This window comes from Sapajus apella, unplaced genomic scaffold, assembly GCF_009761245.1.
Source record: "Sapajus apella isolate SASKATOON/1434 unplaced genomic scaffold, GSC_monkey_1.0 scaffold53, whole genome shotgun sequence".
Taxonomy (NCBI): Eukaryota; Metazoa; Chordata; class Mammalia; order Primates; family Cebidae; genus Sapajus; species Sapajus apella.
Window position 1 is genome coordinate 5,370,660 of NW_022436993.1, and position 26,272 is coordinate 5,396,931.

General features: G+C 42.0%; 1 protein-coding gene and 1 long non-coding RNA gene across 3 annotated transcripts; one reads left to right on the top strand and one right to left on the bottom strand.

Moving 5' to 3' along the window:
* Window positions 1–1,456: 1,456 nt before the first annotated feature.
* Window positions 1,457–24,310, bottom strand: MSRB2 (methionine sulfoxide reductase B2). Of its 2 annotated transcripts, XM_032243881.1 has the most exons (6): window positions 24,140–24,244; window positions 19,384–19,393; window positions 15,368–15,456; window positions 12,472–12,548; window positions 4,002–4,149; window positions 1,457–2,725 (listed from the first exon to the last, which is right to left on the bottom strand). In XM_032243881.1, the coding sequence occupies exons 1-6, from the start codon at window positions 24,209–24,211 to the stop codon at window positions 2,621–2,623; spliced, it is 501 nt and encodes a 166-aa protein (XP_032099772.1). In that variant the 5' UTR covers window positions 24,212–24,244; the 3' UTR covers window positions 1,457–2,620. The 2 variants fall into 2 exon arrangements, with proteins under 2 accessions (XP_032099772.1, XP_032099771.1); XM_032243880.1 differs by lacking the exon at window positions 19,384–19,393 and having other exon boundaries at window positions 24,094–24,310.
* Window positions 9,175–16,374, top strand: LOC116527102. Its single transcript, XR_004258387.1, has 2 exons — window positions 9,175–9,339; window positions 15,798–16,374. It is a non-coding gene; the product is annotated as an uncharacterized LOC116527102 (long non-coding RNA).
* Window positions 24,311–26,272: the final 1,962 nt, after the last annotated feature.

Sequence of the window (26,272 nt, forward strand, 5' to 3'; positions counted from 1 at the left end):
TAAAAATGTAAATAACAATTTATAATAGTATTAAGAAAATTAAAATATTTTGGCATTAATTTAACAAAATATGTACAAGACCCACATACTAAAAAGTACAAAATATTTAAAGAAAAACTAAAGAATAATTAAATAAACAGAGAAACATACCAGGCTCAGGGACTAGGACGCTCAATCTTTTTAAGATGCCAGTTTTCCCTAGTTTGATATATCAATCCAATATCAATCAAATTCCCAGCAAGACTTTTTATAGAAATTTCCAAGCTAATTCTAAAATTTATATGGAAATGCATATGTTTTGATTATGTTTTTCCAACTTTGTTGTTTTCAAAATTGTTTTAGCTAGTTGTTTTATGCTAAAACAATTTTGAAAAAAGAACAGAGTTAGAAAACTCACACTACCTGATTTCAAGACTTGCTATAAAGCTATAATAATCAATACAGTGTGATATAAATGCTGTAAGAATAGATATATCAATGGAACAGCATAGAGAGTCCAGAAATAGACCTATGCTAATATGGAAATTATTTTTTTGAAAAATGTCAAGGAAATTCAAGAAAGTCTTCAATAAATAGTGCTGGCATAATTGGCTATCTGTAGGGGAAAAAAATCTAATTCTCCAAATTAGAACTCTATACTCAGGGAAAATATTCTTCAGAATTAAAGGAGAATAAATATGTTTTCTCACCATCAAAAACTGATTAAAAATCACTAGGAAACATGAACTAAAGGGAAAAATAAAAGAAGTTCTTTAAGTAGAAGAAAAATAATCACAGAGAAACAGAATTGCAGGAAGAAATAAAAGAGCAACAAAAGGGGCAAATATGTAGGTAAATATAAATGAGTACCAATCATATATACTAATAATGCATAGCATTATATATTAGTATGTCATATATTATGTATTCATATATTTTATATATTAGTATATATTATATATTTATACTAATGTATTATATGCTAATTCATATATATTAGTACATATGTGAGTATATTATTATAATGGTTTGGGAGCTTTAAAATGTCTGTAGAGTGAAATACATGACAACAGTAAAACAAAATATGGGAGGATGTTAATAAAGTGTTCCAAGGCTAACATTTTTGGGGAACCCAATATAAGTAATAATTTACATAAGATAGTAACAAGTAAGGAAGCATGCTGTAATTTCCATGGTATCCATGGAAAGAAATGTAAAATAATGTATGACAAGTTAATAAATAGAAAAATGGTATAAATTTCCTTTCCACCCATAAAGTCACAAAGAGAATGATTTATATACTTTCAGTAACAAATGATTCAAGACTCTTAACTTGTGAAATCCTTGAGTTGCTGTCAGTCTTGGTATAACCAAATGCCTGCTACATGTGAGTCAATTCTTATTTGTCATTTTTTATTTAGAGTCTTTTTTTATAAAAAAAAAAAGCACATTCATTGACTTAGCCAAAAAGCAAACATAAATTTTAGTGAATATTTTATTTGGACATTTTAAAGTTTCGCTTTGTAACCAGAAGGTATGAGGGTGAACATGTATTCACAGTCACTGAAATCTAACCAAGTCCTATTGTAGTATATTTGTGGGTAAAAGGGTTGGAAGTAGCATGCTCAAGACACTTAAAATTTTGAAAAAGCAGTCATGCATCTCATTGATCACCATATGTGCTCCCAGAACACAGCTCCTCCATAATCCTGCTGTTCAATGCTAGCATTGTTGATTCCTTAGATCCTGTATTTCCCTTCCTCTTCTTACTTGATACCTCACTTACATCGATCAAGGACTGGACTGCAGTGGAAGGGGCACGGAATTTTTGTAGGAATTGTTTGGCTTACTAGTCCATCAGCCTCCCGATGTTCCCAGAGTCGTGCCCTTGTCTCAGGTGAAGCTGTGGAAGTTTTTGAAGGAAGCAGCTACCCCTCTGTCATTCTGTGAAATTCTACAGTCCAAGTGGGAGTCAGGGTGATATGGTTTGAATGCTCCCCCCTCCAAAACTCATGTTGAAATGTAATCCCCAGTGCTGGAGGTGGGCCCTGGTAGGAGGTATTTGGGTCATGGGTTGGATTCCTCATGGCTTAATGCTGTCCTGGTGACAGTGAGTGAGTTCTTGAGAGCTGTGGCTGATTTAAGACTGTATGACACCTCCTTAGCACTGTGTCTTGCTCCTGCTCTGCCATGTGAGACGCTGGCTCCCCCTTCACCTTCTGCTGTGAGTAAAAGCTCCCTGAGGTCTCTCCAGAATCCGAGCAGATGCTGATACCATGCTTCCTGTACACTCGGCAGAGCTGTGAGTCAATTAAGTCTCTTTTCTTTATAAGTTATCCAGTCTCAGGTATTTCTTTTAAAAAAAAAAAAAAATCTATTTATTGCTCTACATTTTTTTTTTTTTTTTTTTTTTTTTCCAATTCTCCCAGATCCTGATAAGGTGTTTCTTTATAGCAACACAAGAACAGCCTAACACACAGGATTAAGTTGATTCCAGGTAAATAAACAAAGAGAAGCAATGACTCACTGGAGACAGCAGCAAACTCAGCCCAGTTTTATGGCAAATAAAATAAGTCAAGCGAATTGTGGAAATTGAGGGTACACACGAAGGGGTGGCAGGGAACGGGACTCTTGAAGATGGTCATTGTTTCCTGGGTTTGAACTTCAGAGCCAGACTGTTGATGCAAAACCTCTGACCATTGGGCCCAGGTCCATCAGGAAACACGTGACCAAGATGAGCTTCACACTGCAAAGGAGAGAAGCCTCTGTCATCTCCAAATGCAAACAAAGCTCTTTACGTAAAACCAGACAGACAAACCCCTCCATGGCCACTCCACTCCGAAATCTGACATCTGTGTTAGGAGAAAAAGTCTATTGAATCAGAATTCGATTAAGAAATGAAAGAAAGCAGGACACCATCATGGTAAATAGCTTTATTTTATCAATAGGATGTGAGCAAATTATTGAATTTGAGCCTTGAGTTACTCATCTAAAAATGGGGATAATTATCATACCTACATAAGAGAGCTGTGGGGACAATTAATTGGTATGTTGTATGTAAAGCCTTAACATCATTCCTGGGTAAGTACTGAATAATGTTGTAGTACCCAGTGTATTATTATTATTTATTACTGAAGGCAAAAAGACTCTATCTTAATTGGCTTGCCTCTAGTGTTTTACAAAACCCATGAGGCAAAAAATGTTAGCACCTAAGGATATCAAAATGAATTTATGATCTGGATTTAAGCCACTCTCTCCTAGTGGGCTCACAGAAGGCACAGAGTGCTGACGTCACCCGCAGCATTGCTCTGCAGGCCAGTGACTTGCTGCAGAGTGCAAAAGGAAGGTGGAGAGATGGAGGTGCCAGCCACGCTGAGTAAGTCCACGATGAGATACCAGCCACTCTGGGCTTTCTGCTCCTTATCCATGCACAAAAGAAAGTGAAGATCCTACCTCTGTTCCTGTCTCTGTGGAAGATTAGAACTAGGAAAGGCCACTGTAGAGAGAGGCTCAAGAAGCCTTTTCTCTTTTCTGCAGTGCCCAGATGGAAGGGAGACAGTGATCATTATTGGCATGTGTAGAAACTCCATGTGTTCTGGGCTGGGTGCAGTGGCCCATGCCTGTAATCTCAGCACTTTGGGAGGCCAAGGCAGGTGGATCACTTGAGGTCAGGAGTTTGAGACCAGCCTGGCCAGCGTGGTGAAACCCCATCTCTACTACAAATACAAAATTCACTGAGTGTGGTGGTAGGCATCTGTAATCCCAACTACTTGGGAGGCTGAGGCACTTGAACTCAGGAAGTGGAGGCTGCAGTGAGCTGAGATCATGCCACTGCACTCCAGCCTGCAGAACGGAGTGAGGCTCTGTCTCTAAAAGAATAAAAAAAAAAAAAAAAGAAATTCCTTGTGTTCTGAAGACAAAAGTAACCCCATAAAAGGACATCAGATTTGCCAAGAACAAGAGAGCTCTTTGTGGCACTTGGGGCAGCATCAAGGAAAGTAAAACAAAATAAGAAATCTCACCTGCTTGCAGACGACCTCTGTGCGAGCGGATCCTAACGAGGTGTCCAGACGTCTCAGGATCCCTGCGTGGCTTTCATCAGAGCCAGACGTACCATGAGCCTCAGAAAACGAAGGCCACCCGGTGCCAGAGCAATACTTTTTCTCAGAACTGTGGAAGACATAAATGACACTACAGCTGCTAATGACACTGTCATTAACATGCCAAGAGGGTTTCATGCCCCAACATGTCGTTCCAGTGAGCAGGCTCTGTTCCCACTCTCCTCTGCCAGATCCCAGTTCTGTGACAGTCAGTCGCATGGGAATCGTTCTCACTGCACCTTCACTATTGAAGCCATTGCCTCTAGAAGTGAAAGGACTTCTTGATCCTTCGATGCTAAAGGCTTCTCTCTCGATGTCCAACAAGGATCTAAAAACACATGGTGCTTTGTGAACTGTGCTGCATCTTAGGTAACACAGATCAAACCCATGTGTTGAAAATGTGAAAAAGGGAGAAATCAAAACTAGATACTAACGGTCCGAGGAAGTCATCATCGGGGTGCATCACGGAAGTGTACAGAAGGTCTCATGAGAAAGTCATCCTTAGCAACAGGTATTTCAGCTTATCTAAACACAGAAGCCTCTACAGGGATTCAAAAGCTGCCTCTGGCCACTGTGTGAAATCACAGCTCTTGAAGCCTCAGTTTGCTCACCTAGAAAATGGGAATAGTATCTGCCCCATGGGGCTGTTTTGAAGATTTGAGGGGAAACTCTGTGAAGTGTGATATAAAGCTTAGCACATGGTAAGTGCCCTGAATGCTTGCTGTGATGATGATGATGATGAATAACTAATACGCCTGGTCCCTGGCATCAATCACTGCAGTGAAATCTAACCCTGCAGAAGTCTCCCAGGGACTCACGATGCTGGCACAAGGTGAAGGAGAAGGACAACAGGGAAATCCACTCACCAAAGACCCACCGTCCAAGTGCTCTAATGGATAAGCTCCCTTAATGGCACTGGGAAAATAGTCTTTAAAACATTGCTATGGCAAGGAAATGGCTCTCTCTATCTAAGGAAGAAAGAGAATAATTGAATATTAAACCCAGAAAAAAAAAATAAGAAAAAGTGGCAAAGAATCAAATCCCTAGACTATGAACACAGAAGAAAGCATGGCTGACAGCACAAACTCCCACAGAAACAACTGTGTCATGCAGCAATTCTCAAACATTTTGGTCTCAGCGCCCCTCTATGTCCCCAAAATTAATAGAGGTCACTGAGAGCTTTTGTCTATGAGTTATATATGTCAACATTTAACAAATTATAAATTATAACTGAGAATTTAAAAATATGTGTGCATTAATTTTTTTTTTTAATATAGGTTGAGAACCCCTTATCTGAAATGCTTAGGACCAGAGCTGTTACAGATTTCAGATCTTTTTGACTTCTGCATTTTACTTGATGGTTCAGCATCCGTAAGCTGAAATACTCCAATGAGCATTTCCTTTGCGTATGATGTTGGTTCTCAAAACAAATCTGTTGGTTTCAGATTTGGCTAGGTGTGGTGGCTCACACCTATGATCCCAGCTCTTTGGAAGGTGGAGGTGGGTGGATCACTTGAGCTCAGGAGTCAGAGACTAGCCTCACCAACATGGTGAAACTCCCTCTCTACTAAAAATAGAAAAAAGAGCTGGGCATGGTGCACGCCTGTAGTCCTAGCTACTTGGGAGGCTGAGGCAGGAGAATAACTTGAGCCGAGGAAGCGGCAGTTGCAGTGAGCAAAGATCAGGCAACAGAGTGAGACTGTCTCAAAAAATAAAAAAGTTTCAGATTTGGGTGAATTCAGATCTTGAATTTTCAGAGTAGATATGCTCAACCTGAAATAAATTTATTACATGTTAACATAACATATATTTATGACAAATAATTGTACTTTTCAAAATGAAACAAATGTTTCATGAGAAGAGTTGCACTGTTTTACATTTTGCAAGGCCCTTTAATGTGTGACTTAGAAAAAGACAACTGAATCTTCATATGTGCCTCTGCGTTCAGTCTGCTGCTCTGTTGTTTTGATTTCCCTCCCAGGAATCCCTGGGGTCCTCAGACCAGGCTTTGGGAACCACAAATATAGCCATTAGGAGGAAGGGCTTTGACTTCTGAAAGATTTGGGTGTGAATCTGGGATCTGTCTGTTACATGTGTATGACCTGGGCAAGTCATTGAATCTTATGAAGCCTCAGTATCCTAATCCATAGAAAAGTATAAACTAAAAATAAAGTTCTAAGCTACCCACTGACTGAATAGACCCCTTCTTGGCCAAGGGGACTCTGGAAAAGCCTTTAAACCAAGTTTCCAGTCATGATGGGACAGAAGGTCAGACACACTTCATTATACCCAGCCCTTTCATGGTTTAGACACAAGAAATGACCAGCATTAATGTTTAAATAGAGATCATAAGACTGGCAGAACAGACTGTGTGTGGCAATAATATACCAAATTATAAACAGGACCTAAGGCCACGCCAGGCCAGGGTGAAGTCACGTACCCCTACACTTAAAGAATCAACTATGTTCTAACTGCCTCAAGGGTTTTCTTTTTCTCTAGCAGCTAAACAAGCCCTGGTCTTGAGGTAAGCAGTGCTGAGGCAATTGCAGCTCGCTCACCACCAGACACAGACTACCTGAGAGCCTCTGTGCCACCAGCCGTAACTACAGCTTTGATTGCACAAGGGGCTGATTTTAGTAACTTTCTCCTGATTAAAAGACCGTGAACTGGTTCTGGATGCTTTACGGAGGGTGGGCACTCTCGAGCCTTCATATCCTGAAAGATCTTTTGATGTATAGGGTCTAATTATGATACATTTAAATGTTAAGTTTCTACCCCCAAATAAACATAGGTCATATGTTACATGCATGTTTGTTCAGTATGCATATGTCAGGACCATCATCACGAATTTTCCTAGCCCCTTCTGTGATCTGTTAAATACATGTGTTTAGCCAACGCCATCAGCATAAAGCTCCTTCCCCAGCTGTTCCCCCTTCCAAGTGCCTGTGGCTGCTCTTGGCTGAGAGCTCGCTTCCCAGCCTGTGGGATGGCCACCTTGATGGCTGTAAGCCCTTAGAAGAAATAAAGTCTCCTTTTCTAAATTTATGGGTTGTATTATTTTTTAAGCTAACAATAGCAATGGCATTATCGCCTCACTTTCTGTGTATAGTATGCTTACCATAGGAAGCATGACACACGAGCACATGAAACATGCATGGCATATAAGTCAGTAGCTATTATTTTTAATATATTTTTATTATTAATAACAGAAATCTATGAAATTGGAGCAGAAGTGGGTCCAACTAGAAGTGTCTTCATATTCAGGTCGGGTTTACAACCCTCTTCCAGGGGTTCAAAAACATTCACCTGGCCACTCTGCTCAGGGTAAAACATCATTAAGTAGTGTTTCATCCCAGCCTTTCCATCCTCAACATTACATATAAACTAGTAGGCATTAAAGGAATTTTGATGGAGAATTATGAATATAATAAAAGCATTTAAATGAATGAATCTAAGACTAATAAAAACTCATTAAAGCATTTACGGGAAACAATAAACCTTTATTGATGCAATTAGCAGAATCTGGAGATTTTACCAAGTAATATGAGAGGCCCTACATATATAAATCAAGACTGGGAACCAAAAATATTAAAGCCAATCAGAAATTCCAATATACATATTTAAGTGGTTAGCGGATTGTAAGGTTTGCCCTTGAAGAACTAAAACCATTCTGAATCATATACTCTAAGGGCCTTTTGTTTCATTTTATTTGCTTTGGTTTTCTTTGATTTCTGGAAGTTCTGCAGTTCCCAACCAACAGCACAGGCACTTGGCGATAACTGACAACCCTAACCTCTTAGAAGAATTTCTATTCCTTTCAGAAAATGGGGCTCACAAAAGGTTTTTAACAATATTATTTAGTTACTCATGGCACGTACAACATCAGGATGTTATGTAAAAAGTGAACTAGTATCAGGCTCTATTTCCTCTTATTTTATGAAGACTTATGGTCATGAAATATGTGATCCCACAGTAGATTTTAATAAACACTTTCCAAAAAGGCTTACGGGGAAGAAAACAAGGGAGAAGGAAGGAGAGAAGGAGGAGAGGAAGCAGCAGTGGGGGGCAATGTCACTTCATTCCAAGCTAAGGAAATGAGAGTCTGGAGTCCCAGCTTTGGAGAGGCAGAAGCTCTCCAAAACTGTGCACCAAACTCATTCCAACAGCTATAGGATGATGAGGGGAATGACAGTAAGTCTGGCAGATGAGGGTGGGAACAAGGCTCTGTAAAGGAAACTCACGAGTTACACTGGCCAGTGTCACCCTTAGAGGCTGCTTACATCTGCTGGGAAACAATGCCTGTAATTCAGAAAACAGGCACTAGAAGGCGATGGCACCTATGTCAATGGTGCTGCCCACGTGGCTTACGGAAGCTCAGCTAGTGAAGAATGTGGGCTCTGAAGTCCAAAACTGTGGGTTGGTATTTTGGCTGGCTACCAATAAGCTGCTGAACCCTGGACAAGTTATTTCATCTTTCTAGGTCTTGGTTTCCTCATGTGAAATGAGAATAATGATAACACTACACTGAGCTGCCGAGAGGTCTGATGAAATGATGCACATGAAGAGCCTAGGCACAGCACCTGCCACATGCCCAGGGGGCTCCTTCATTGCTGGGGAGCTTCCCACTCTCCAGAAGAGTGCACTGTAGAGGCTCCAGTGGAACCCCAATCCCTGCACTATCACTTACTATATAAGTGATTTAATTCTTTAAGCCTCAGTATTCATATCTGTTAAATGGGGGTTTTAATAGCTCCTTATTGGAGGGTAAGGATTGTTTGCAAAGTACTGGAGCTCAGTGTCCGGCATATAAATGCTCAAGAAGTTGCAGCCACTTCCCTCACACATTTCCACAGTGATTTCATAACCACAGCTTCTTTTTGTTTGTTTTTAGGTGGATTCTCACTCTGTCACCCAGGCTGGAGTGCAGTGGCTTGCTCTCAGCTCACTGAAACATCCACCTCCCAGGTTCAAGTGATTCTCCTGCCTCAGCCTCCCTACTAGCTGGGATTACAGGCATGCACTACCATGCCCAGCTAATTTTTGTATTTTTAGTGAAACAGGATTTCACTGTGCTGGCCAGGCTGGTCTTGAACTCCCGACCTCAAGGCCTGCCTTGGCCTCTGAAAGTGCTGGGATTACAGGTGTGAGCCACCGTACCCAGCCCATAACCCCAGCTTCTGATAGTCCCAACATTGCTACAGCGTCTAAGAAGCACGACAGATATTTTCAATCAACCAATCAAGAAGTACTTATGGAGCATGTAAGTATTAGTTTCTGAGATGGCTATAACAAAGTACCACAAAGTGGGTGGTACTCTCTCACTATCTGGAGGCTAGAAGTCCAAAGTCAAGGTGTCTGCAGGGCTCTGAAGCATCTAGGGAATCCCTCCTTGCCTCTTGCTACCTTCTAATGTTGCCGGCAATCTTTGGTTTGTAGCTGTGGATTACCAGCCTCTGCCTTCACTTTCACATGGCTGTCTTCTCTCTGTCTGGGCTTCTTCTCCTCTTCTTATAAGGACAGCAGTGATATTGGAATTAGGGCCGACCCTACATCAGTATGGTCTTATCTAAACTAATTATACCTGCAGCCACCCTATTTCCAAATAGGTCAAATTCCCAGTTTCCAGGGATTAAAACTTCAACAGGTCTTTTTGGGAGACACAATTCAACCCCTAACAACTTCCCTGAGCTTTGTCCAAGAAGTATACGATGCCAAGGGACTCAAGGACCTGATCAGGTTTATCTCCTTAACTAAATAAAATACTGGAGCCAACAGGAGAATAATTAGGTCCTAAATTGTGTGCTACTGATAAATTAATAGGAATTTGAAGCAGATTGAAAAAAACCCACAGTATATGCTATCAGAGAAGGTTTCTGGAGAAATCTGCATTAGTGGGGCTGAGCAGATCCCAGGAGGACAGCTGGGCATGAGGGGAAATCCTGGGCAGGAAGCAGCCAGGCTGGAGCAGGGAGCTCAGAGGAGCGAGCCCTGCGCTTACTTGTTGAACGAACTACTGGTTTTGGTTGACCAGCTTTTCCCTTCATTTTCACTCTCCACAAGCATTTAAGGAATTATTATTTTTGTACCTCTTCTTCCTGCTGTACAGACTGGAGACCAGAGACAGAAAGAGAAGGAAAACCAGAGGCCAAACAAGAATGTATTTCTAAAACTTCTCTTGAATGGGAAGAAGGTTCAGCAATATAGTCTGCATTTGTATATTCTCATTAATTAAAATATAACTCCAGAATTCCTCAGGATCAAAGGCACATTCACGTCTACAGCCCTAAGAGGGGTCTATTGCTTAAGAATTCATCATTACTAACTTGGATCAAGTGCTGGCCTGAGTCAGGTATGTCAGGCATTGCTCTATGCTTTCCCATGTATTAATTCATGACTCAGATCATCCTCCCAACAACCTTATAAATTAGGTACTATTATCTTCATTTTATAGGTGAGAAAATCGGACACAGAGAGGTTAAGAAAGTTGCTCAAGGTCACACAGCAATGGAGCCCACTCTACTGCCTCTCCCATAGATGAGTACATCTTTAAGAAGAGTATATTCTGGAACATAAATAATCTTCAGAATATGTTATTTCCTTTGGCTGCAGTAGCAGCAACAGGAAAAAGGAACAGAAGCAAACTTAGAAGTCTTTAAGAATGCAAAATGGAAACTTTTCAACTCAAACTGAACGGTGACAAAAAAATAAGGTGGGTGAGTTGGCAGTCCTGTAAACTGGCCACTTGGTCAATGGGCTTTTGGAGAATTGCTGGTTTTCCTATTAGTCTTGGCTGTTTCACAACCTCCGGGACCTGGAGTTGGTCATGTAACTTCCCTAATTTGAACTAGCATTGTGCAAATGAACTAGCATTGTGCTCTGGCCACATGTGGCCTTTTGTTTAAATTGAAGTTAAATTCATAAAGTCAGCTTCTCAGCCACGCTAGCCACATCCTGAGTGCTCAACAAGCACGTGCGATGGGCGGCTAGCCAGATACAGACATCTCCATCACCACAGGAAGTTCTACAGGACAGAGCTTTCTACTCTGGACTCAGCAGCCTCCTGGCTCCAGTATTCTGACACCACAACTAAGCCTGCGAGGTGAAAGGAAGGGAAGAAGGGCCCCCTTTACAGATGCAGAAACCGGAACATCAAGGAAGTGGAAGAGTGAAGACCATGATTTAGGAGAATGCTCTTGCAAGGATGATTTACCTTCTGTATTCACAGTGCAAAGAGGAGACAGAGCACTGCCTGGTGCCTGCAATAACAAGGGAGCCTTTGACATGCAGGCAGCACAGTTCTCTGGCTGAAAGCCCGTGGGCCATCGCAAAGTCCTACCTCTCCTCTTTAACAGAACCATAAAAGGTCAAGAAATAACTATTGTCTCCGAAACCCGAGTCCCGCATTTTGCTGTGTAAAAATTAACCTCCTTCTAGTTTGCCCCATGCCAACATGAATGCATCCGGGCAAAGGCCTGCCCATCTGTGAGCACGGAGGAAAATCAATGCTAATCGCTCCTCATCCTTGCAGGCAGGTCCGGCTTCCTCACGCAGCCCACATTAGCAGCCAGCCGGGCAGGAAGGCCCAGACCACTCAAAGCCCAGAGGACAGAAGGAAGCACTGCCTAATGGGTGATACACAGAGCTGGCTTGATTTATGTTTTATTCTAAACCAATTTAGAGTTGATGCAAAAGAAAGGAAAACATCTTTGAAGTTCTGAAAAATCGTACTTCAAAGATATTTTCCTTTCTTCTCCATCGAATCTACTTTTTTTAAAGACTGTTTCCTGCATGTCTAAACAAAAAAGCCTTTGTGGAGAGATTTCAGATCCTGATTGACTTAAAAGAGGCTTTGAAATCAAGGGACAATTAAATTTACTTTTAGCTATATAGAAGAGGGTATGGTATTCACTACTGTCAAGCATTGTGGAGAATCTATCCTCATAAAATTCTACATTTCCTAAATTAAATTATAAACCCATTTTCCCTGGGAGAGAGAGAGTTTTAATCGCATGGCCCCGCAAATATAATCATGGTTTAGATATCTTTAAATACTTTCCCCCTAAAAAAAACAACAACAAGAAAAAAACCTCTGATAGCTTTACCATAAGGTGTCCACCGAGTTTTCTTTGGTCGCTATTTCTTGAGGATTCAGAAAGGAAGAATATAATCTAAGGAGTCTTGTTAATGACTCTAAATGCTAGGAAAAAAGTCAAGACAAGCAAGTATCTTATATGAATAGCTCTCCTTACAGCAACAGTGCAAAATGACAAGGGCAGTTATTTTTTAAAAAACATGGGTATTGTGGGAATTTTTTAATCCAAGAACTTAAATGAAACAGAGCAGCAAGAACCTGAAGGTTTGGTCTCCTGTGGCCTTCGATTCTTTACCTTACCTGAAGAGTGGATTATCGCAGCACACGCAGTGGTACATTCCTGCTTCCTTGTTATTCAGGTAGATCCCACTGAAAGGCTGAAAGTAAATTAGATATGTCACGTTCAGATTTCTCATGCTGCTGGCAGGAGATGATACAGCAGATTTAAATCCTGGGTAAGTCCCCACATCAAGGAATTTCTGTGCTGATTTGACGAAGTGCAAATAGGGCCGGAGAGAAAATAATCATGCACGCAATGAAGCAGCCTGAAAATGTCTTTATAGCCGGGGCTTTATTGCATCCGATATTCAAATTATGACATTAATAGTGCTTTGTATTCATACAGGAGTTTTCATCCAAGAGCTTCAAAGTCCGCGAAAAAGCAAGAAAACAGTCTTATCTTCTGTGATTGTGTGAGATTTTGGTCTTCCTTTCAAAAGAGTTGATACAACAGGAATCTAGTCTACTGTCTAACACACTGAAATCTCCAATTAAAGACAGAATACAAATACATAAAAAGCATAGTTCAGTGAGATCAGGGATTTTGCCTATAATATGCTTCATGTAATGTTTAGGACATGGCATACTTAATAAATGTTAAATAATGACCTAGATTCCCCCAAGTGCCTCTGGTGTCTCCCACTGGCTAAACTGAACCAAGAGCTGGGGGGAAAGGGAACTGTTCACTCTTCCTAAAGCTCAGAGCAGGGGAAGCCCGTGGAGAGTGGTTCTAGGGAGTAGACAGAGAAAGACCTGCACAAAACCTCGCCTCTATTGATACTTGACTCGCAGTTATTGCTCAGCCGGCCTGTAAATTTATTCATTGGCTAGCAGACTGCTAGCATATTACGATTGCCCAAGAAAAAACATACGGGACTGAATTTTAATTTAGAGTCACCAAAGAGAAGCCTCCGATGTTTTATTTCTCTTAGCTGAAAAAAGCTAATGAAGGCTTACAGTTCAGCAATATTCTAAAAAGGTAAATGTGGAAGTGGATCCATGGAAAGGGATTTATAACATTAGTTAAAATAATGAATGATGCTCATTTTGTCAAATGGCCAAGTGCAGAGAGTATATTGTACCATCTGTTTGAGAAGCCCACAGATTTATTTTCCTAAACATCTGGCAGCTCATCTCTCGGGTCTCTCTACGTACCAAGCCCTGCCTGGCTCTGTACCTGAGAATTAGGGTTGGCTTAGAATACTCTGGGAATACACACAACTGCTCAGAGTGTATCATGTGGTTCCCTTGTGTGATCTACACAAATGGCTAATGTAGTCTCTTTCCCAATGAGAGCTTTAATAAAATTCCACCCACAGGAAGTTTTCAAACATACCAGCATTTCAGGAGACTCTATTGGGACGTGCTGGCCCTTCTGATGACTTTAGCATTGGTGAAACAGAGGGTGGGGCCATGATTACAATGCCAGTGCACGTGGCAGTGACATGAGTTTTGCAAGTGCTGACGAAGGAAAAAACATTCATACTCTACCATACCTGAAGCCACAGGGCTGGGGTCCACTCTGTAGGATCTGCTTCACTAGGAAAAATATCTAATAATAAAGTTCAATTCTAAAAAGCTACATTCCAGTAGCTATATTTGGGTCTAAGACAGACCACTTGTTAAGAAACACGGCACTATGTTCTCATTTATATCTGAGAGCTAAAGAATTTGAGCACATGGAGGTAGAGAGTGGAAAATTGGATAACAGAGCCTGGAAAGGGTGAGCAGGGGGTCGGGGGAGGATGAAGAGAAGTGGCTTAAAGAGCACAAACATACAGCAAGAGAAAAATAATACACTCAGTGTTTGATAACAGAGTAGGAGCATGACACTTAACAAAAATGCATTGTATTCAGGTGACAGACACCCTGAATACCCCGACCTGATTACTATACGTTATATATGGGTAACAAATTTTCTCATGTACCCCATAAACTTGTATACACACACACACATGCACACACGCACACACACAGAAATGCAGCACTGTAAAAAATGATGTTATAATGAGGAACCACTGAGGGTTATTCTCAGAAAATGAATGGAAGCCGAGACTGCCGAATGCAGTTTAAACAATGTTTCCACCTCTTAGCCGGCCATCATTCGACATTCATAAAAGTTGATTTTTCAAATGCCTAGTATGGCCAGCTACCACGTTAGGTGCCAGGGGATATAGCAGCGATGGCAAATGCTATAAAGGAAGAGTTCTGCTAGAAGTGAGCTTTGCTGGGGGCTAGGAGAAGGTTTCCCAGAAAAAGTGAGGTTTGGGCTGACAGCTACAAGGTAGGTCTGAATGAATGGTTGGAGGGTGTGGGGAGGGATGATGGGACAGAAGAAGGAACGCTGGGTGCAAAAGCCTTAAAAGAAGGGAGACCAGGGCATGTGAAAGTTCAAGAGTGGTGCGGCCAGAGTGTGGAGTCAAGAGGGAGGATGACTGGATTTGAGGATCGGGGTGGGAGCCAGGGGCCGTTAGGACCTTATTAGCCATTTCATACTTTTCCTTTTCCTTGAAAGCACTGGGCAGCCACCAAAGGTTTTGAGCTTGGGGGCGATGTGGTCAGATTTGTGTTTTCCAAAGAACTCTGGCTGCAGTGTGGAGAATGGGTTGGCCGGAGCAAGAATGGCCACGCACAGGGGAGGTGACAGTGACTTGGCCCTGCAGGGAGGTCAGAGCAGTGCATGGAAGTGAAATATGGGAAGGTTATTTAGAAGTCAGAACAGAGACGATGTGTCCAGGGAAAAGTGTCAGGTTTCTACAGCTTGATGGATATCGATACCTGGAGAAGGGAACAATGGAGGGGGAAGACCAGGTCTGTGGGGTGTTGACGGGCAGCTGGGTTTCATAACGGGACCTATTCCAACTCCCCCTCACTGCCAACACACGCAATCAGAAAACCGTAAACCAGCTTCGCTTACCGGTTCCGTTCCCTTTTCTCTGGTGACGTAGAATTGCTCTGGGGTTAGTTTCTTTTGCCACTCACTCTTGGCAAGAGGCAGCTCACACCCTGTATTGTTAAACAGGAATTTTAAAAATTAAAACAAAAATGCCCGATGGACTTTTCTCCCTTGGCCTTTTTCCCTAAGTGCACTGTCACCCAGCAGAATAATCCAGTCCCTTCCTCTCCCACGAGTTCATTCTTCAGGGGGACCAGAAGCCTCAGGCACAGAATGCCTTCATTGTCTATTTAATTAATAAGAAATTAATAAGAAGTAGAGAGCCAGTTTTCTAGTTCTCCTGAGGCATAGAAGCTAAAGAGGCAGCTGAAATATGAAAGAATGCGGAATACATTCCCTTCAGGTACCTAAGGGTAGAAACTGATCCTCTCTTCTCTGATGACTTTGACAGGAGCAGCTGCTGTCAGGATCCAGCCAGAAGTAGTTGAGGCATTGGACAGAAAGAACTGTAAGCTAGTTGGTTATTAAACTCTTCTCCCTTGCTGGTTTATAAGGATATCTCTGATTTTCCTTACCAAGGTAGGTCTCTATTTTAAAAATCTTTTTGCGTGGAACAAAAGATGAAGCTCCCATAGCATAGTCCTGAAAGGGAAACAGACCTACCAAAATCTATTACTATGCTTTATGGTTTGTGTCCATATTTTGTTTTCCTCTTTCCTACTCTCCTTGGCATGTATATTACTACATTTATTCAGGTGAGTGTAAACCAAGTAACTAGAGCAAGACTCCCTTTAGCCAAAGGGGGTAGGAAGCCCAGCTCCTATAATAAATGTTTTTAATCATCCAACATTAAGAATTTGAAAGGATTTTATAATGTGTCCAACTCCTCAATTTACAGATGAGAAACAGAGGCCCAAAGGGTTAGTAATCTGACCACGGCACTGAAGATGAAATGTTAAATGCCTGTGATGTCAGCACCTATTTATCAAACACATCAGAAGTTATAGTTGAAATTCATTTTGGGTTATAAAAAAAATGCCCTAAATTATCCTTCGGCAAGAAAAGACTTATCTTTTCGCCAGTTTATAATACTGAACAATATTGCATTTCCAGTGGTGCATTTAGCTGATTGCTTACATTTTGCTAAAAGGTTTTTAAACTATTTAATATATTAACACTTTTTTTATTTCCTTTTATTACTATTATTATTCTCATACAAGGGCTCCCCTAGGAGTTATCTTTTATTAAATATATGCTTTATAAGACTACAGGGGTTTCTTTTAACTATGGAAATATATCTCTGAAATTCTTATAGAATATACCTCAGTTAACACATGATTTTTTTGGGTATTCGACACTTTGGGGCCAAAACAAAATGTATTTATGTGATAATCATTATTTCCCAATGGCCTTCAGAGTTATCATGCAGAATGTCAGGTGATAAATGAAGAATGAAGTGTAGAATTTTTAAAATCACCATTTTGTAAAAATCATCAGAGGATTCTAAAACTCCTGGGTGAAATATTTCTGGGGAACAGAATAGTCATATCTTCCCAAAATGCAACCCCAAAGTTTATTAGTTACACTGAAGAAAATGCCACCACCTTCACCAAGTAGGCTAAGTTAGCATCACCAGCAGTGGGACAAGTGACATCCTGTCTTCCCGATGTGATGCCCTGGAAAGGACACAACATCACCAGGAAAGTTGTCCTGCTGAAAATGCTCCATCTGTGTCTCGTGGAGAAACAATCACGTAAGTGAAAATTGAGGGAAAGTATTCAAAACAAGTACTCTCCACAACTAAATACAATGTGTGACCCTTTATTAAATTCTAGATCCCAGAAAAAAAATAAGAGCTATAAAAGACATTGTTCGTATACGGCAGGAAATTTAAGTATCAACTATGTATTAGACAAGGGTGCTCAATTTGCTGAGTAGGAAAAAACTGTCCTGCGGTTTTGTAGGAAAACATCTTTGGTCTTAGGAGATACGCTGAGACATTTAGCAGGAAAGCATCATGATGTCCACAACTCTCAAATAGTTAAGCAAGAGCTTAGTGTTAGTGTGTGAGTGTGAGTTTGTGTGTGTGTGTCTCACTATTGGGGAGAGAGATGGGGAAGAGCACATGAATCTAGAAGGGAATTTTAACTCTATGAGATTTTCTCCAATACCCCATAATCCCAGTTTAATTGTGAGGAGAAACATCAAATAATCCCAGACTGAGGGACATTCTACAAGGAACCTGCCCAGTACTCCCCAGAACTGTCAAGGTCATAAAAAACAAGGAAAGACAGAGACAGTTTTGACATATGTACCATGATTATGTCAGAAGTTAACCAGGGGACCTAGGTGAGGGGTTTTGAGAACTCTGCACTATCTTTATAACTTATCTATAAATCTAAAAGTATTCCAAACTTTAAAAAGTTTATTTAAAAGACTATCTTCTCCATGGCTACCCCTGTACCATTAAGCACTACTGGAGAAAATCCCCCACCTGGGGAGAGAGTTGTCCTTATAAACTCGAAGTTACTCTTCTCACTGGGATTTCTGTGAACCACAGTGAGTATGATCTTTCCCCAGCCAGCTATCTTCCCATTTCTCTGCAATGGGTGTTTTAAAACTTTTCTACTCTCAGGAATGTAAACTAGTAAAACCACTATGGAAAACAGTGTGGAGATTCCTTAAAGAACTAAAAGCAGAACTACCATTTGATCCAGCAATCCCACTACTGGGTATCTACCCAGAGGAAAAGAAGTCATTATATGAAAAAGATACTTGTACATGCATGTTTATAGTAGCACAATTCACAATTGCAAAAATATGGAACCAACACAAATGCCCATCAATCAACTAGTGGATAAAGAATTGATGGTGTATATATACCATGGAATACTATTCAGCCATAAAAAGGAACAAAATAATGGCATTCACAGCAACCTGGATGGAACTGAAGACTATTATTCTAAGTGAAGTAAGTCAGGAATAGAAAACCAAACATTGTATGTTCTCATTCATAAGTGGGAGCTGAGCTATGAGGATACAAAGGCATGAGAATGAGACTTTGGGACTCAAGGGGCAAAGGGTGGGAGGGGGAATGAAGGATAAAAGACTATATACACTGGGTACAGTGTACACTGCTCAGGTGATGAGTACACCAAAATCTGAGAAGTCACCACTAAAGAAAGAACTTATTCATGTAAGGAAACACCACCTGTTCCCCAAAAACCTATTGAAATTAATAATAAAAAAACAAACACCTTTCCACTATCCTCAAACCTCGGTATCTACTACATCTCCCCTTCCTCTCAATAGATGATCTTGCTTTTGCAAAATCAAAAGCCAGAACAAAAGAAATCCCTCAACTTCTTGCAACAAACCATTACACTTACCTATGCCTATATCTATCTACTCCTTTTCCATCTTGTTGCAATGGAACAAGTGACTGCATCTGATATGGTTTGGCTCTGTGTCCCCACCCAAATCTTGTGTCAAACTGTAATCCTCAGTGTTGGAGGTAGGGCCTGTTGGGAAGTGATTAAATCAGGAGGGCAAATTTCCCTTTTGGTGCTGTTCTAGTTAGTGATGGTGAGTTATTGAGAGATCTGGTTGTTTAAAAGTGCACCTCCCCTTCTCTCTCTTCCTCCTGCTCTGACCATGTAAGACCTGCCTGCTTCCTATTCGCCTTCCACCATGATTGACAGTTTCCTGAGGCTTCCCTAGCCATGCTTCCTGAACCACCTGTGGAACATGAGCCAATTAAACCTCTTTACTTCATAAATTACCCAGTCTTCAGTATTTCTTTCTTTCTTTTTTGAGATGGAGTCTCGCCCTGTCACCTGGATGGAGTGCAGTGGCATGATCTCTGCTCACTGCAACCTTTGCCTCCCAGATGCAAGCGATTCTCCTGCCTTAGCCTCCCAAGTAGCTGGGATTACAGGCAGGAGCCACCACACCCAGCTAATTTTTGTATTTTTAGTAGAGACGGGGTTTCACCATGTTGGCGAGGATGATCTTGATCTCTTGACCTCATGATCCACCTGCCTCCGCCTCCCAAAGTGCTGGGATTACAGGCGCAAGCCACCAGGCCCGGCCTCTCTCTGGTATTTCTTTACAGCAGTGTGAGAACAAAGTAATACAGCCTCCTCTTTTCTGTGTTGTTTTTCTTTTTCTTTTTTTTTTTTTTTTTGCCACTTCTGTTCAGGATCCTATCTCTTTTTGTCCACCCCAAATGAAGAAAAAAGGGAATGCTTTAGCCAGAGGCACTAAAAAGAGCAAGAACAGGCTTTGTTAGTAAGAGTGAAACGTCCTGGGTTCCTCCTCCAAGATCTAAACTCTAGTCCCATGGGGAACTTGTGAGACTTAATCTCTGGCCGTCACTGACATCTGTTAAGGAAAGGAGTAAACAGCATCATGATAAAACACCCTCCTCTTGGCTTTGGCAAAGATCTTGCATTATTCCTGTGGATAGGTAAGAGGAGGACTGACTTCAGGTACGAAGGTTGAAATTTACAGTCTGTGAAGCTGGCTTTATCTTCCTATCTCCTTTCAGGAAGGAAGTGGAGTGGGCTTAGAAAAAAACCCTATTGTCTCCTGGAAGCACTGTCCTTCGTGTGACTTAACAGGCAGTACAATATAGTAGCTGACACTGGAAAGAGGGAATTAGAGACGGGCTAAAAGTCAGTGGGACTCTCATGAATTGAGCTTTAAAACATGTACTTCCTTCACTTTGAACCTACAGCTTGAGATTGTCTGGATTTCCCAGCTCTGTCTCCCACACCTCTATATTTTGTCACACCTATTAGAGAGAGACTATCTGTTCTTCAGACACCCACCTTCTCCCTCTGCCCTAATTTTTTCTAAGAGACTGAGTGTCACTGTGTTGCCAAGAATGGAGCACAATTCATAGGCACCATCAAAGCACACTACAGCCTGGAGCACCTGGGCTCAGCGGTTTTCCTTCCTCAGCCTCCCAAGTAGCTGAGACTACAGGTGCATGACACAGTGCCCCGCCATAATGTTTTCTTGTTAAGTTTAAAATATATAACTAATATTTACATTGCTAAATGAAAGAATTAAGCCTTCATCTAAATACAGTATGAAACGACATTTTTCATGGTTCTTTTAATCCTTATCAATGTGGACATTTTACAGTATTTTTAATGTATCTGAAAGCTTTAGTGGGTCAGCAATAATGTTTAGACTAGTTCTTTCTCAAGCCCCAATTATACAACATTTAGCTGCAGAGTTGCCAGCATAGAAGGCTCACTCAAGGGCAGATGGACGAGATAGCTCGGTGACCAATGCTCAGTTGGGTACACCCTGGTCAGGATATATGTGGGCTGTATCACTTTAAGAGGTTTCTTTGACTTGGATGTTAAGAGCTGAATTGTGACACTCCCTGTCACCCAACTTCCAAATTCATATGTTGAAGTCCTAATCCCCAGTACCTTAAAATGTGACTGCATTTAGAGACAGGGCCTTTAAAGAGGCAATCATGTTAAGATAAGCCATTAAGAGGGGGCCCTTGTCCAATAAGACTGGTGTCCTCATACAAGGAAGGGAGAAAAGGCCACCTTGAGGACACAGCAAGAAGGTGGCTATCCCCAAGTTAAGGAAAGAGGTCTCAGGACAAATCAGCCCTGCTGCCCCTTGGTCTTGGACTTGCAGCCTCCAGAACCGTATGATAATGAATTCCATCGTTTAAGCTGCCCAGCCTATGGTATTCTGTTACAGCATCCCTAGCAGATGAACACACTGGGGCTTTAGGAAACAATGAAAATTTAAATAAAAATTGCAGTATGAATAAATTCTGTGCAGTTTTAACAAACAGCAATTTAGTCACCTGTACATTAGAGACACAACAAGGTCTCTGACTTGGGAATGAGTCAATCTTCTGGCCTCCGTGGCTACAGAGAGGTTTCGACACTGGCTGTGTCCTTTTGTATGTGTGTGCCCAGGTGCTTTCTGTCTTCCGCACCACGTGCTCACCCTTTGAGGGCTGTACGTTTCCCAGATTCCCCCTACATTCTCTTGCTATCGAAACATTTATCGGTTGCTGCTCTTGCACAAGATAGCTAGAGTTCACAGCTTTACTCTGAGTTATGCCTTAATAAACTCAAATTCCTTGGAGTTCTTTTCTGAGTGCTGTGATTTGCACAGGCCGTGTATCTTGGTCAGAAGTTTCATGCGGTGGGCCTCAATTTTTTCATCCCTAAGGAAATCCCCTCTTGGTCCTTTAGTCACCTACCAGGTGCCACCTTTGGGTTTTGCTAACCTTCCTAGCCACAGTTGCTATAGTGCCAATTGTCATGCATAAACCCACTTCATTCTGATAAATATTTGTTGAATCTAATGGAACCCACTAGAAACTGGTATTGGAAGAATGCCCAGGCCATTGTGATCTGCAGAACTGTCTCTCCCACCACAGTGCCTAGACTATTTTAACCCTGTGCCCTGGGTGGTTTCCTAGCATAGTCATGTCTATAAAGAATGTTTTCCTGAAGCAAGATTGTTTTCTCCAGGATATTTCTTACTTTGCTTTTTCAGTTTGCGCTTTTTCAGTCTGGAGAACAAAATCACTCTAAGCATATGAGAAATTGCAGCACTGGAGAAAAATACTGTCATTTCAACATCTTCTCATTCCCCCCATCCCAATTTCTCTCTCTCTCAACAGACCCCCTAAGCCCACAATGTAAGTTAAATGTAAGCTACATTTTTGTCCTTTCCACTTATTTATGTAATCATAACTAACATTTATTGTGTGCCTGCTAAGTGTGAAGCATTGTAATAAAACATCTAATTAAAAAGTTACTTTGTACAACAACCTTACCCTACCATTACCATTATCCTTACATCATAGAAGGAAAAAAAATCTGAAGTTTAAACTTACCAAATTCAAAAACGTGTCCAAAGACACTGTAACAAACTGAATGTTAGGTGTTCTCCCTGATCCTCTCCCTGCCGCCATATGTTGAAGCCCTAACTCCCAATAAGATGATATTTGGAGGTGGCGCTTGGGAGGTTATTAATTTTAGATTTGATCATAAAAGTGAGGGATTAGTGGTCCTTCCCAGACAGTCACGTGAACGCAGAGTGAGAAGGCAGTCAGCTACAAGCCAGGAAGAAGGTCTGCATCAGGAACCAAATCTGTTCCCACCTTGATCTTGGACTTTCCAGCCTCCAGAACTGTTAGAAAATGTCAGTTGTTGAAGCCACCCTCTCCACGGTATTTTGCAATAGCAGCCTGAACTCGGACACAGAGCCAGGAAGTCACAGAGAGCCAAGACTCAAAATCTGCGTCTAACTGTACCCAAGCCCTTCATCACAGAACTACTACCTGTTTATCATTTTTAATGGCTGCCTAACAGTTTGTTGGATTGAGTTTTCATGATTTATGTAAGTATTTCTTAACTGATTTGGGTTATGGCCAGTTTCCATTCTGTAATAGTGTGTAAAGCATCTTTGCATATATAGCTTTGTTCTTCTTTTGAGCTATTTCCTTCGAATAAATTCTCAGGAGCGGGTGTCTGATAAGGTACACAGCTCCTGTTACCTACTGGTGTCTGGCCAAATTCTAATGTTGCTGGAGAACTTCAGATCCCAGAGCAATTCATTAGGCTGCTTCTGACAGCAGCAATTACAGCCATGAAGTAGTTCCCGTTAAACCACTATCCTGTACCAAGGGGGATAAAGATCTCCAGTCAGTAACTGTGATCTGTTTCTGTCACCTGTAAAACTATGCTTGGCACACAGTAGGCTCACAACAAATGTCATCAGACTGACTGACTAGAGACACCAGGGGTTAGACAGGCCATAGCCGGAAGTCATGTTGGATCAGCTAACATTCCATGACGCCAGCGCTTTTATTTAGTTATGTATTCTTTTAATACAGCGTTTTGAAAACTTCAGTGGCTAAACAGAGCTCCGAATGAGTTGGATACATTTTCATCAGTTGGGTATCACTGAAGTTCTTCAATGAACACATATAAAATTGGATTCAGAGGTGGGTCAGTCTGGCAACTGCCCGGGATGCCAATCCTCTGGAGCACTAAATTCCCCTGAAACAGACCTTAAATACAGGGGTGGCTGGCGCAGGTCTCCGAGGTGACTCCCTTCTGATTGGTGAAATGTACAGGTACCCAGATCCAAGAGAGGACACACACACACACACACACACACACACACGGGTCTCTGTCTCCGTTATTAATAATGGTTGTCACCTTGAACAAACGATCAACCCGGTCTCCCTGGCTCCTAGACACATTCATGGGAAGACAGCAGGACAGGAAACACCCACAGGAACACCAAGTCTGAACTGGCTGCTTCTCAGCTGCTGGAAGGAAGCCCGTGGAACTACGAAGAGGACTGCAGTGCAAAGTACCCGGGGCCTTCACACGGGCGCCGGGCCCGGCTGCTGCAGCCCCGACCTCCGGCCCCGCCTGGAGTCCCCGATAAGGGTCAGGGGCCCCAGGGCCCCACTTCTGTGCCCTCACTCTCCCCGCCCAAAAAGAAAAAAAATTATGCGCACATTTAGGGGGATAATTTGCTCATTTCCTCGGATTCTCACAGGGCTCAGTCCCCACCCCCACCAAGTTTACAATCCACTGTCCCAGGCCCTCGGGCGGGGGCGCGCGGCGGAGGGCTCCGGAGGAGGAGGGCAGCGCCCGGCCTTGACCCGCCCCAGGCCCCGGGTACAGCGGGTGAAGTGAAGCGGAAAGCCGGAGGCGGCGGCGGGGCCTGCGTCCTACCTGCCTCCCCCCGGCCGGGCCCCGCGCCGGACCCGCGGTCGCCCGCTCGGCCCCGCATCGCCCGCAGAGGCGCCGCTCCGAGAGGCAGGCCCCGGGGCCACCGGAGGAGTCGCGCCATGACGCCCGCTCGGGCGCCGCCCCGCCCTCTGCACTCTGCCCGCCTCTGCCCTGCCCCACCCCTCCCTTCCCCCACCCCTCCCCTCCGCCGGCGCCAGTCGGCCTCCCTCCCCACGCCCCGCCCCACCGCCCGCCCCGGCTTTTCTGTTTCGTGCCCCTCCCTCCGTCCCAACTTCCCACCTGCTCCTCCCACTCCGTGCCCTAGGCCCTTCCAGGTCCGCGGCCCTCTTCCTTCCCGCTCTGCCTCTGCCTCCTCCTCCCTCTTCCCCTCCTTTCCCCCTCGCCTTTCCTCCCCCTCCTCTCTCTCTTCCCTTCTATGAGACCCTCCCCAGCCCTCCTCTGCATCTCTCAGCTCCTCCCACTCCTGCTCCTCCCTCGCCCTGCCCCACTCCACCCATCCCCACTCCACTCTTCCTCAGCCCAAACACTGATCTATTTTAGTCTGCATTTTCTAGAGTCCTCCATAAATGGAATCATCCCATATGTACTTGATTTTGTCGGGCTTCTTTCACTCAGCATGGTTACTTTGACATGCCTGAGTATTTTTGCAAGCAACAACCATTCATACCTCGCTAGTGCTGAGCGGTATTCCATTATGGATATACCACCGTGTATTTATCTAATCACTACTTGATTTAGGCTGCTTTCAATTTTTCCCGATCAGAACTGCAGCTGCTAGGAACATTCCTGTGCAAATCTTTGTACAGACATATGCGGATTTTCTTCTCTGGGGTAAATACCTGGAAATGGAATGCCTAGGTCGTAAGGTAGGTGTAACCATTTAAGAAACTGCCATACTGTTTTCCCAAGTGTTTTTTTTTTTTCTTTACATTCCCACTAGCAGTCTATTCGAGTTCCAGTCGTTCATCATCCTTGCCAACACTTGAGTGAGCAGAGATTTAATGTGTCATGGTAGCTCATTGTGCCTTTCTGATGCATTCTGTAATCGTTAATGATGTTGAACATCTTTTCATGTGCTTATTTGCAGCAAATATATTTTCCTTGCTGAAGTGTCTGTTCAAATCTTTTGCCCATTTAATGTTAAGTTGTTTAATTATTGAGCTTAGAACATTGTATATATTTTGGATAAAAATCTTTTATCAGATATATGCTTAACAAATATTTTTTTCCCCAGTCTCTTGCTTTTCTGTCTCCTCTTAGTGTCTTGGGAAGAGCAGAAATTTTTAATTTTTATAAAACCCAATTTATCAATTTTTTAATGGATCATTCTTTTTTTTTTTTTTTGGTATTATATTTAAGAAATCTTTGCCTAATCCAGGATCACAAAGATTTTCTCTTGTGTTTTGTTCTAAAATTTTTACAGTTTTAGGCTTTACATTTAGATCTCTGACCCATTTTGAATTAATTTTTATATATGGCCAAAATTTTGTTCTGTTTTTTATCTGTTTTGTTTTTGCATATGTATATCCAGTTGTTCTAGCACCAACTTGAGAAAGACTACCCTTTCTCCACTGAACTGTTTTTGAATCTGTGTCAAAAATCAGTTTTCCATCAGTATGTTGGGTCTATTTCTGGACTTCCTATTGTGTCCCATTAATTAATTAATTTGTCTATTTTTACATCAACACTGCAATATCCTGATGACGGGACTTGGAACCAGCTAGCATGGGTACTGTACCTCTGTTCTTTTTTAAGGTTGTTCGGGCTATTTTAGGTCTTTTGTATTTCAGTGTAAATTTTAGATTCAGTTTCTCAATTTCTACACACAAGCTTACTTAAATTTTGATTGGGATTGCATTGATTTTTATCCATAAGTTTGGGGAAAATTAATATCATAACAATATTGAATCTTCTGACTCATGAGGAAAGATATGCCTATTTATTTAGGTCTTCCTTAACATCTACTAGTAGTGTTTAGTAGTTTTCAGTGTATAGGCCTTGTGCATCTTCTGACAGGTTCATCCTAAAGCATTTCATATTTTTGATGCTGTGGTATTGTTTTATCAATTTCAATCTCTGATTGCTAGCATGTAGATTTTGTATATTAATCTTGTATTCTGAAATCTTGCTAAACTCACTTCTTAGTTATAGTAACATTTTA

Excerpts from the sequence above, each read along its gene's own strand:
- MSRB2 (XM_032243880.1), bottom strand. The coding sequence starts at position 24,211 with ATGGCGCGACTCCTCCGGTGGCCCCGGGGCCTGCCTCTCGGAGCGGCG. Across the intron at positions 15,457-24,093 it reads GCCCGGCCGGGGGGAGGCAG|GGTGTGAGCTGCCTCTTGCC; the intron begins GTAGGACGCAGG and ends TTAACAATACAG. Across the intron at positions 2,726-4,001 it reads CAGAGGTCGTCTGCAAGCAG|TGTGAAGCTCATCTTGGTCA; the intron begins GTGAGATTTCTT and ends TCTCCTTTGCAG.